General features: G+C 33.9%; 1 protein-coding gene, 1 long non-coding RNA gene and 1 other non-coding gene across 3 annotated transcripts; all 3 read left to right on the forward strand.

Moving 5' to 3' along the window:
• The first annotated feature begins 1,179 nt into the window (after positions 1-1,179).
• On the forward strand, positions 1,180-3,727 carry LOC113331408. The gene is made up of 4 exons (XR_003350902.1): positions 1,180-1,375; positions 1,575-1,625; positions 2,950-3,030; positions 3,455-3,727. It is a non-coding gene; the product is annotated as an uncharacterized LOC113331408 (long non-coding RNA).
• A 3,232-nt stretch (positions 3,728-6,959) lies between these two features.
• LOC113331341 (putative F-box/LRR-repeat protein At3g58920) lies at positions 6,960-11,629 on the forward strand. The gene is made up of 4 exons (XM_026578057.1): positions 6,960-7,892; positions 8,199-8,363; positions 8,476-8,589; positions 11,597-11,629. The coding sequence occupies exons 1-4, from the start codon at positions 6,960-6,962 to the stop codon at positions 11,627-11,629; spliced, it is 1,245 nt and encodes a 414-aa protein (XP_026433842.1).
• LOC113331636 lies at positions 9,545-9,669 on the forward strand. Its single transcript, XR_003351086.1, has one exon. It is a non-coding gene; the product is annotated as a U5 spliceosomal RNA (small nuclear RNA).
• Positions 11,630-12,095: the final 466 nt, after the last annotated feature.

Raw genomic sequence — 12,095 nt, forward strand, 5'->3', positions numbered from 1 at the left:
ACTGTTGCAAAGTGAAACTTTTGCCACACAAATGTAGCAAAAATATGAAAAGAGTGTGGCAAAAAAGTATAATCTCTTGCTGCAGCAATAAAAGTGGGTGCAACAATAAACTTCTTGCTACATAGGTTATCGCGACACTAATAGAGGTTTATGCCACAACCATTGGGTGCTGCAATAGGTTAAGTTTTTTGTAGGGACGATAACTAAAACGTCCTTCACTATCTTAACGTCGGAAGCTCCCATCGGAAAAAAATGGGTCGGCTTTGATACCAAATGTACTGTACTTGGTACAATTTGGTGATCATGAGATGGAAAATGTAACTCTGGTTGTTAATGAATACATCCCCTTCTACTAAACTTATCAATATTCTCATCAATGAAGATAGGAAGAATATTGATAAGAACCTTCTTCCCCTTTACGAAAAATGGTTAACCTTAATCTGACAGTCAGACAGTGCACACCTGTCACTACCTGCAGTTGGCAATTACCCTATCAATCATTAGTTATAATAGCTCTTGATAAACTAATACAGGTAGACATACTACCAATAAGACTATGATAGAATGATGTTTATGAACATCGATTTTGTGAACTCCTTTTTTATTGATACGTTTGATTTTTTGAATTCATCTTTTGAAATGTTTGATTATGGGAATTCCGCTGCTCCAATTAATTATCAAGATCAAGATTCTTTCAAGTCGCAATATGTCACTCCAATTGATTAAAAAAACTAGGAATTACTAGTTAATCCTATTTTAGGGGACCCGTTTAGTGTCTAGCCCACCCATAAAAGTGATTTAACCGCTAGTCCAAATTTATGATTTTGGACTAAAAATATCATCCTGTGGTCCAATGTCTTAATCCTGCCGCACATGTATATTTTCGAAACGACCAAATTAGCCCGCACTCAAAGTACTTTGTCTTTTCATTTTATTTTTTTCTCAGTCGATCTCTGCGTCGACGAAGAAATCCGAAGAAAATGTTGAAGCAGATCTTTTGTGATTCATTCCCGAAATCAAACTCGTTTCTTCCATTTTTAAGCGAAATTTGTTATTCTTGATCCTAGTTATAGGGTTTCTCCTTGATTTCTTCTATTATGCTTATTTTTTAGGGTTTTTCTTTATAAAATTGATCAATTGATCGATTTTGCTGTTTACTATGTTGATGATACATTTCTTACTTATTTTCCCTGTTAAATCTGATTCTATAGATTTTTATTAATTTATTTTTTATTTTTTCCCAAGAGATTTCACTTTTGAACAAAATAAATTATAATCTTTTGTAGGTTTATGCAGATTGCTACTACCGGAGAGATTGAACAAATGGAATTAATCCAACCACTTAGCCAAAAATTTCGTCAATGATGTTGTAATGGTAAGTATCAGAAAAATGAAAAACATGTTTGTAGATAGGGGTGTTTTTATGTACTATGTTTTGGCTAAACAAATTCGAATGATGTGTATTCTCGTTACACTGTGTTGATCTTAACCAATGTACAAAGAATACTGCATTTTGTTACTATTTGAGGCTATAGATGTATTGATGTTGATAGCTAATTAGGTTTTGGTTGCAGGCTTTCCTTCATGCTTCTTGCATCAATTCCAACTTGAATATTGCACCGGAGGTAAGCTCTTCCCATGACATTAATTTATGATGACTGAAATGCATGAATTGTCTCTGATATCATATTTCACCTTTTAAGGAATTAAAGGTGTTATGTAAAATAGTTTCATTGATGTTCAATTTTGTTCACAGCTATATCGGTTCAATATTGTGCAACAGTTGCTTGTTGTTTATCAAAAGTCCATATCATATACACAAGAGTTTCACTCGGTACATATTATTATGTATTAGGTTTTCTATTTTTTACATATTCTTAAAATGCTAGTTACATATGGTGGAGTCTAGTAAGGTTTGGGAAAATGCTAGTTACTTGGTATGTCTAAAATGGTTCTCAAGTTTTCTTTTGATTTGTTGCCCAGTAGTCTAGTAAGGTTTTCGCCAAATACATATGTTTTATGGTTTTACGTAGTACATATCCATACATATTGTTCTTGTTTTCTTTAATACATGTATATATGTACTGCTTTATTCATCTGGAATCTCTCTAAAATTTATTGGATTCTAATTCTGTATTTTGATATATTATAGGAGATTTCAAAAACATGACTATATATATCTTAGGTACTTATCATTATGTACTGTAAATGAAAGTTTGTTCTCAAGGTCATCAACAACTAAATTTTGACTTGCTGATACGTTGCTATCATGTTGTCTTTTGTGTCTGGCTTTCATTTTGTATACTTAATACATAAACTAGGCTCCTTGTTAAGTGATCTTATTAAGTTTGACCCTCACTGCCCGATAGTAAGTTTTATGGTTGATGAATAGGGTATCGCCGATTCACATAGCAGCTGACAACTCTTTATTGGGGAGAGAATTCAGGGGGAGCTTCTGTTAGCTAAAAGAGTGATTGATATAGTTCCTTTCTAAAGTGAAAGGATTACATAAAGTTAGTGAAATGGAGAGGAAAAAAGTAGATTTTGAACCAGGACCTATTCCACCTACAAGACCAGTGGACATATTTAGATTTTCTGTTCTAGAAGAGAACAACAGTTCCCAAGGCTCAATCAAGAACAAGGTTACGCTGCTCTAACATGTATATGATAAGATAAGCTCTTAGAAATGGAAAAGATATTCTTATTATTAATGCAGAAAGTGCACTTAATTCTACACATAAAATCAAAATCTACTAGGTGTTCGCTCGGTACATGTCTATATGTACTAGATTTTCACTCAGTACATATCGTTATCTATTGTGTTTTCAGTCAGTACATATTGGTGTCTCCTGAAATATTCTAATAACAATTCTTGTTTGGAGCAACATATGTAGTGGGGATTGTAAATTTTCAATTCTAATTTTCTTCTATGGATTTTTGTTGAAAAAGTTGTTTACAGGTAGATATGAAGATTATATATGGGATAACACAGTTGCGGAAGACGACTGAAAATCAGGGAAGGAAGTCAAGGTAGTACTCTCTCGCTCTAAACAATTCAAAAATTTCTCTTAGGCTCATATTTATGTCCTAGTCTTATTTTTTGCCTAGATATTAGGATGTGTTTGCTTTTAAAATATATGCACTATGAATTGTCACATAGAATATGTAACCCCAAAACTGTTAAGGGTTTCACTCAGTACATATCTATATGTACAAAGGGTTTCACTCAGTACATATCTATATGTACTGGTTTTCACCTTAGTACATATCAATGTGTATTATAGTTTGTTGAGTTACGTTTTAATACATATCGATATGTATTGTAGGATAACATTCAAGCATATCAATATGTGTTGGAGTATATAGTAGCATACTTTTGGATCAAATAATATTCCAAACCAAATTTTTACTCGGTACATATTATCTCACTTGTATGAGCATTGACTGACTTCAGGGAGGAGCTGCTAAGATTATTATCAGTCGCTTGGTTCTGCTGTGAAATTCTGTGACTAAGCCTGTTGGACTTCATGATCCGAAAGGATCATCGCTACTGTAGATAGGCGCAACCGAGTGCGAATGGGTCTGTGAACTTAATATTAGTCTGCTACTCATTAGATATTGATATGAATATGTACTCCGGTTCCACTCTGTACATATCCGTACGTGCTGGGTTTTCACGCAGTACATATCGATATGTAATAAAGTTGGAAATCTTTTGTTTGTCTTGCAGTGGTTATTCAAATGTTTGATGTACTTATTACTCAAATTAAACTGGTATTTAGTTTTTATTTTGTTAATACTTAATAAAAGTAATGCTTGTATTAAAGTTTGAACTTTAGAATCATGATTAATTTCACATTTTTTTGTTAAAAAATTAAAGAGGTTAACGATTTTGAATGTCATAGTAGTACATTGTTATAATTTTAAGTTCTATAACTACTTGCACCAGTATTTATGAATGCAAAAATCTAGAAGATAAAAATTATCTTTTCTGATGACTTTATTCTTCTTTGATCAACACTTATTACATAAACTAAATCGAATGAGTTTTACAGATAAATATTGTAAGATAATAAACTAAAACTCACTAGTATTGGTGATGATTATTAGTGTGCATTCTCATACTCCCATTTGGAAAAACTCCTCGAGAACACAACTCAGTGATCTTTATACGACCAACAACATCATGCATGTCCAAGAACATCTGGTATGTTCGTCATGGCAAAAATGATGACACCACTGTTCCCTGAAAATCCGCTCGTTAACGATCCCACCTCCCATACCAGTTCCACACTACCACCCCACAACATCAATCTCATCAATAAATAAAATACATGGAGTCGTGACTATTCCTTTCTCAAAAAAATCTCAAACTCTCGAAGCTCCAACACCCACAAAAAATATACACACAGAAGCCTTGGCTTTAACTAGGTTTTTCAGTACAACACAATATGTATTCATTACAACCCAATATGTATTGCAGGATTAAAAAAATCAGTACATGACAATATGCATTGCGGGATTATACCGAAAAAATGAGTACATCACAATAAGTACAATCGGATTATACTGGAAAAATAAGTACATCATAATACATACAACAAGATTACAGTGGAAAAATTAGTATATTAGGACTATATTCAACAAATTTTGTTACGTGCATGATAATGTACTACTATGACATTCAAAATCGTTAACCTCTTTAATACATACAATGATTTTGTCACATGTACTAATACAACCTCGAGGTACACCTTATAGAATACTTGCAAGTTGCATAAAATTTGGAAACAAAATTGGTGCTCACAATAATTTGAGAACTTGAAATATGATGCAATAAGCCATAGAAGAAAAACAAGGTACCTGTATTATTTCAAGAAATTATGAGTACATATCAAAATTCAATGTTGATGACACTTCTTCCTTTGCATCTTCATCACCATTCTCTTGCGAGAAATGCAAACCCAAAATCTTCTTGATGATACTGCAAAATATATATACTGAAAATGATGGGAATATGCACCAACAAGAACTAAAAATATTGCTGGACTAAAGTAACAAAGCACAATAACTTTTTTCTTTCGCAAGGTAGTACATACTAATATGAACCCATAATAGTACATGTCTATATGTACTGATTTGTATCTTTTCTTTTTGGTTTTACATAATACATATCAATACGTATTGTTAGATCATACACAACACACTGATAATACAAAAGCATAAACTAGGTGGCTTACACAGTAAATAATGATATGTACTGCAACGAAAAATCTAACTTGTATTCTCGGATCATGTTCAATCATAAATTTAGGATTTTTCCAACACATAATGATATGTATTGCATCTATAAATCACCTTTTAACTCTAAGTACATATCAATATTTTCAAAACCAACACAAACTAGAGGTTTTTACATATCCTACTTCACATCAATGAATCCCTAAATCCTAGCAACAAATTCGAACCCTAAGATCAAACACCATCCAACAGATTCATCACAATAAATCCAATTTCACTCTTAATCATCCCTAAACCAAACAATTTTAATAAACCCTGAAAAATCAACAAAATCAAATTAAGGATTCGAGAAGAAATGGATAGAAGATATGTTGCTCAGTTGATGACAAAGATCGAGAAGAAGAAAGGGAATCTGGTGGTTATTGAAATGGAGTTAGGGTTGTTGGAGAAGATTGATCGGAGAATTTGATTTATGTTGTTGATAATGATCGATTTGAGAGAAGATTAAGCATGATTCTATGTTGAATTAACTGTTGATGTTGTTGATCGAAAAGAATAGAAGTTTTCGTCTGAGAAAGTAGATGAAGTTTTCGTCTGAAAAAGAACAACTTGGAAAAAATAAAGACGAAGAATGAGATATACGGCATGATTCACGAGGGTAGCCAAGTAATTTTAGCTTTTCAAAACCTTTTTGGACCTCCGAGTAATTATTTTTTGTTGCTGGACTACAGATTAACCCGGACGGATTTTGTGGACTAAACAATAAATTTCTCGAAAAAATACTACCGGTAAGTCTACAGTATCAGGCCTACAATCAGGCCCACGGGCTAATGAAAAAAGTTTTATCCGTGTCACGATTGTTTCCTTTAATCAACTCCTAACGATCGGCAATATTATCGATAATACGTGCACTCCTAAATAATAGGAGCCACAATCCCACGTAATATAAGAAACCCTAGGCACCGAGTCAATAACATTTTTTGAAGAGCTTGTTTTCACTTTTCATTCATCGACCAGCAGCGCCATCGAAGCTCTACTCCAGACAGGTAACTTAAACATTAGTTTCTTACGATTTTATCAGTCAATTCTTTCTGTTTTCTTTTTAATTTTTTAAACGTTGATAAGATCGATTCATAAGTGACTTTTCCAAAAAATCAAATCACGACAGTATCTTTCCTTTTGGATCGTAACTTAGATTTGGTTTTACCCAGAATTGGTAGGGTAACTTTATTTCTATTCCATACACATACTTGTGAGGCAATGCGTAGAACTTCCCTCATTACCGATCGAAAAAATTAAAAAAAATGAAGTAGAACTGTAGAAGTTATCGCATTTTGCCTGGTCTTTAGAAAGATATTTGTAAAAATCCAAGGTGTTCAATTTTTTTTACTATATCTTTAAGACCTAAGATATTTGTGGATTTTTCTTGATCTTGTTAGGCAAAAATGAAAAAAAGGAAAAAAGTAAAATAACATATTTTCTTATTGCAAATCTCAACCCATACGACGAAAATTTTCAGGATTCTTATACTTACCTTAAAAAAAAAAAGAAAAATCTTTTCTCTTCATTTCTTATTACTTGTGCATATATCATGAACTCTCTTCCCAAACCAGTCATCTATGTTACATTAGTTTTTTTGTTTAATTGTAATTCTAACTTCATACTGTAGGTCATTTCTCATCAAAGAAGCGGCTTACATTTCGCAAAATACAAACACCATGGAGCTGGTTTTGAAGAATGAAGATAGAATTAGTATTTTACAGGATGATTTGCTTCTTAAGATCCTTGATTTGGTTGACATGAAAACTGTAGTCAAAACCAGCGTTTTGTCCACAAGATGGAGGTACGTATGGAAATCCGTCTCCGTTCTAAAGTTAGTCATCCGCGATCCAAGAACTAAAAAGGCACGTTCATTTATTAATTTCGTTAACGCCGTACTCCTACTTAGGGATATCTCTGACACAAAGAAGTTCATTCTTATTTGGGACAGCACATCTGATGAAATAGCAAAACACCTTACTAACTGGATAATCGTTGCTTTAAGCCGTCATGTCCAAGAACTACATATAGAGATCAGCAGTAGGTTGACATTCAAGTTACCTCATCAACTCTTCATTTCCCAAACATTAACCGATTTGACCTTGGATTTTTGCGAAGGCAATTTATCCTCTGATATTTTTCTTCCTGATCCAATGAGTCTACCTCGACTCAAATCATTGTCTCTTAATTCATTTAATGGCGGTAGTGATATAAAGTGGATCAATAAGCTCTTGTCAAGCTGTCCAGTTTTAAATTCCCTTGAGATAATGGATATGTGGGTAAGAGATGATGCTACGGGTGTAAATGTTGATTGTCCTGAATTAAAGCATCTGGAAATAATCAATACCACTGAAAGTGTAAGTTTTATGGCCATGGTAATCAAGTTATCTACTCCGAATCTCACTTCTTTCATTTGTCAAGACTATATGTTACAAAAATATTCTCTAGAGAACCTTTCTTCTCTAGTCACAGCTAATATTCATATGATGAGAGAAGGAGACGAAGAGGAAGATGAAGACAAAGACGGGCTTTTTCCTAAGCGTGTGATGAAATTTTTGGTTGGACTTCATAATGTGAAAGAACTGACACTATCACCGGCTGATATCCTTCAGGTACGACCATATGGGTGCATCCTCTTCTTTTTCTTTTCTTGTTTGGCTGGTGGATAGGAATCAGAACCTTGAAAATGGCAGGATATTAGGTACCCCGTTGTTTACATGTTATTAGCTCTCAAGAGTGCTACCTATAATATATTTTGCAAGTAAGAAAACTAGTGTTTTAGAGAATTTTTAATTGCGATCTGTAATGCAGCACATTTAACATCATATTTATGCATATGACATTGATTCTTCTTTAGCTTTGTATAATGTAGACCTTGGTGCAACAATATCTGAATGTTATTTCTATTGTTTAACAAGGTTGTCTCAAGAGTTCCGGATCTAATGGAATGCCAATCCCCTCTATTTCACAATCTCCGACATTTGGAGTTGGAAATGTATTTTACCAGACGTTGCTTGCGAACAGTGACTTGGTTGCTCAGGACCTCTCCTGCTGTGGAAACTCTTTTTATTACATCAGAGGAGGTAACAAAATTCCAACTTCTCTTTTGTTTGATATCTGTCTATGTATAATAAACCCCCTTCTCTTTTTATTACATCCTTGTTTTACTATTATTTTCTATAATTGTGAATGCAGTCCAATGAAGAGGAAGACGATGAAGCGAGTTCATTAGTGCCCTGCCATTTTCCTCACTTAAGGGTCATGAAGATCAGAAAGTTTAGAGGATCTGACAAGGAGATCGAGTTACTGGTATTTGTATTGATGCATGCTGCAGTTTTGGAAAAGATGGAATTATTGTGCTGCGATGATGAAAACTTAAGAACATTAGTGAGTTTATCTGCTCGAGATGAGATACGTTGGAAGTTAAAAGCAATTCCAAGACTTTCTTCAAGTTTCAAAATCATATTTCGCAATTGAACTTTTTATTATTAGTTAGTTCAAGGATACTCTTATTATTTTCTTTTGAACTTCCAAGTTTATGTTTTTTGGTTGCCAAAACCTTAATTACGTGTTTTGAACCTTAGTGAAATCTCACTATATCTAGTTTTGTTCTTTAATGTGATTGGATTTTTTATTTGCTTTACATTCCTGTTCGCTAATTGAATTGGTAAGCTTAAAGGGAATGACAGAAGTAAGTGATTCTTCTTTGCCATATTAACAGAGACAGCACTTGGAAAAATATATGTTTGTCAACTTATAATATGAATAGCCCCATAATATTAATACATGCGGGTAATTATAACAGGAAATTACGACTCTCATGGTAATTCTATGATTTATACCATGTCTTAGCTAATTAAAAAAGTATATACATTTTTTCTTTAAGAAAAGAATAATTTGAGTTTGTCTCATAAGATGCATAGCTGACGTCTCCTGGTTGTCAAGCTTGCTTCTTTCTTGTTAAGATGTTTTTATGGAAGTGTTTTGTTGCTCGTTTTCTTTTCAAGAAATTTTGATGCTTGAGATGTTGTAACAATGTTTTACCATTTTCTCTAATGCTTGTAAATTTTGAGGGCCGGGCACAAGGTACAGTGTTGTTGATATAAGCTCCTTTCGAGTCGGTCTCTATAAATAACCACCAGTAACTGACCACAAATCTGATGGTTGTTATTGTTCTTGTGAAATGAATAAACGTATATAGAGTAAGAAGTAAGACTCCGTTAAAATGATTTGAATATAAACAACACCGGGGAATCATCTTTTAATTCACGGAGCCGGTAAGCACAAAGCGAACTATTTTTTCCCCTTTTACTAGAGAATACCGTGTGCTTTCCGCTTACAAGAGGCATACACATATTTTTGAAGAGATTTCTCTGTTCTAAGAGAAACCCAGCATGACTTGAAACCAAACATTTTCTTTTTTGAGTAATCCTTTTCTCAAGTCACCAGCGTTGACGAAAAGAGAAATCCAACATGACTTGACGAAAAGAGAAATCCCTAACAAGAAACTTGGTGCGAGTCCAAGGTGGCAATAGGTTTGAGGATAAACTCTCCATCATATTCTATCTATGGTAAGGAAGGCATTGTGGTAGGAGAAACACCTGGCTTCTTTTTTAATTGAGAAACATGGAAGATTGGGTGAATATTGGAGCCAGGTGGCAGTTCCAGTTTGTAAGCAACTTTAACAATCTTCTGAATGACAGGAAAAGGCCCATAATATCTAGCAGATAACTAAAAAAATTTGCACAATGCCAGTCTGTATGTATGGTTGTAGTTTTAAGTTAGCCTGATCACCAACTTCAAATTACTTATCAGTCCTTTTCTTGTCAGCAAACTACTTCATCCTTTCATGTGTCTTCTGCAAGGTTTCTTTTAGAATCTCTAGGACAATATATCTCCTTTGTAGATATTTTTCTAGTGAAGCTACAGAAGTAATGGCTATAATAGGAAAAGCTAAGTAAAGTGGTATATACCCATAGAGAGCCTGAAATGGAGACATCTTCAAGCTGGTGTGCTAGTTGTTGTTATACCACCATTCCGCAAGGGGAAATCAATTGAACCAATATTTTGGTTCATGACCTGTCATACATCTTAAATAGCCATCGAAACAAGCATTAACAATTTCATATTAATCATAAGATTGAGGATGATAAGCAGTGCCATGTGGAGATGGGTGCCCAATGTTCTAAAGAGTTCTTGTCAAAAAAACTTGGTGAAGACCTTGTCTCTGTCAGAAACAATGGAAGCTGGGAAGCCATGCAACTTAAAGATGTTATTTAAGAACTCTTGAGCCACTGTGATTACTATATAAGGGTGACTAAGTCCTATAAAATGACTGTATACTTAGAAAATTTGTCTACTACCACCATGATAACATCCTGGTTGTCAGATTTAGGGAAACCTACAATAAATCCATGATGATGTGTTTCCAAGCTTGATATGGTATTGGTAGAGGTTGGAGAAGACCATGAGGATGACTATTCTCTAACTTGTTTCTTTGACAAGTGTCACATTGACTGACTAAGAGCAAGTTGTCTTGCTTTAACCCTTTCCAATTAAAGTAAGTTTTTTCTCTAATATAACTTCCTGAATACCTGAGTGTCCTCCAATTGCAGAATAGTGAACATAATCTAAAATGTGTCGCCTCAGATTTGTAGTAGTGCCCAAATAAATCCTTACTTTGAATCTGATAACGCCCTTAATGTAGGTGTAATGAGGAACTGCAGAAGCACTCACAAATAGATAGGGAATGAGTTTATAAGCACTCTTCCTTTCTTCATCAATACAACCCCATTTTCTCTAGAACAGGCATCAGTTTCCACCACATAGTACTTTGAAAAATAAGGAAGAGCAAGCACATGAGTAATACACATAGCAGCCTTGAGAGTAGAAAATTTTTTCTATGCCAATGGTGACCCTATGAAGGAATTCTTCTTCAATAAGTTTGTAATTGGTTTACCAATAGCCTCATAACCTTTAACAAACTTCCTGTAGTATCCTGTAAGACCTAAGAAACCTCTTATCTGCTTAATATTTGTAGGAATGGGCCAAGATTTCATACAAGCAATATTTTCTGGGTCAGCAACCACCCCATCAGCTGTGATAATATGTCCTAACTACTCTAAGGAAGGTTATGAAAAACAACATTTAAAGTACTTGACATCAAGTTTGTTTTCTCTAAGTAATGAAAGGACTAATGAGATGCACATGTTATATGATAGTAGGACTGTAAACCAGAATGTCACAAAAAACACAAGAATAAATTTTCTTAAATATGGAACAAAAACAGAATTCATGAGTGCTTGAAAAGTTATAGAGGCATTTTTTAGGCCAATTGGCACGACCATGACGAGTTCTAAATGTTGTCTTGTAAATGTTAGGTAGATGTAATATGATTTGATGATCTTAAATCTAGTTTAGTAAAATCTTTAGAACCACGAAGTTCATCTAAGAGTTCATCAATAACAGGGATACCAAACTTATTTTTAATTGTAATGTCATTGAGTTTCTTGTAATCAGCACTAAACCTCCAAGTGTTGACTCCTCAAAAACATCTAAAAAGTCATTGAGTAGTTCTTGCACTGGTGTGGGGATTTCTGATGGTATAGAGGATACATAAATGGAAAATAATTGACCAACTAAAGCAGGAGTATTTTTTATGATAAAAAATTTCATGGCATTGCTACTGATAATCATGAGAGATGGCTTAGTGGAAGTACCTTGCAAGGTGATCTGCTTACCATTGTGAATGAAAGAGATAGACATTTTGGCCAAATTGAGGGTTACATCACCTAAAGTTCTTAGCAAATGAACTC

Source organism: Papaver somniferum, unplaced genomic scaffold (genome assembly GCF_003573695.1).
Source record: "Papaver somniferum cultivar HN1 unplaced genomic scaffold, ASM357369v1 unplaced-scaffold_125, whole genome shotgun sequence".
Lineage (NCBI taxonomy): Eukaryota > Viridiplantae > Streptophyta > Magnoliopsida > Ranunculales > Papaveraceae > Papaver > Papaver somniferum.

What these genes read in the sequence shown, in the direction of transcription:
- LOC113331341 (XM_026578057.1), top strand. Translation starts at nt 6,960, where the DNA reads ATGGAGCTGGTTTTGAAGAATGAAGATAGAATTAGTATTTTACAGGAT. An exon ending in TTTTTATTACATCAGAGGAG is followed by an intron (nt 8,364 to 8,475) that starts GTAACAAAATTC and finishes TTGTGAATGCAG; the next exon opens with TCCAATGAAGAGGAAGACGA. An exon ending in ACAAGGAGATCGAGTTACTG is followed by an intron (nt 8,590 to 11,596) that starts GTATTTGTATTG and finishes GAAAAGTTATAG; the next exon opens with AGGCATTTTTTAGGCCAATT.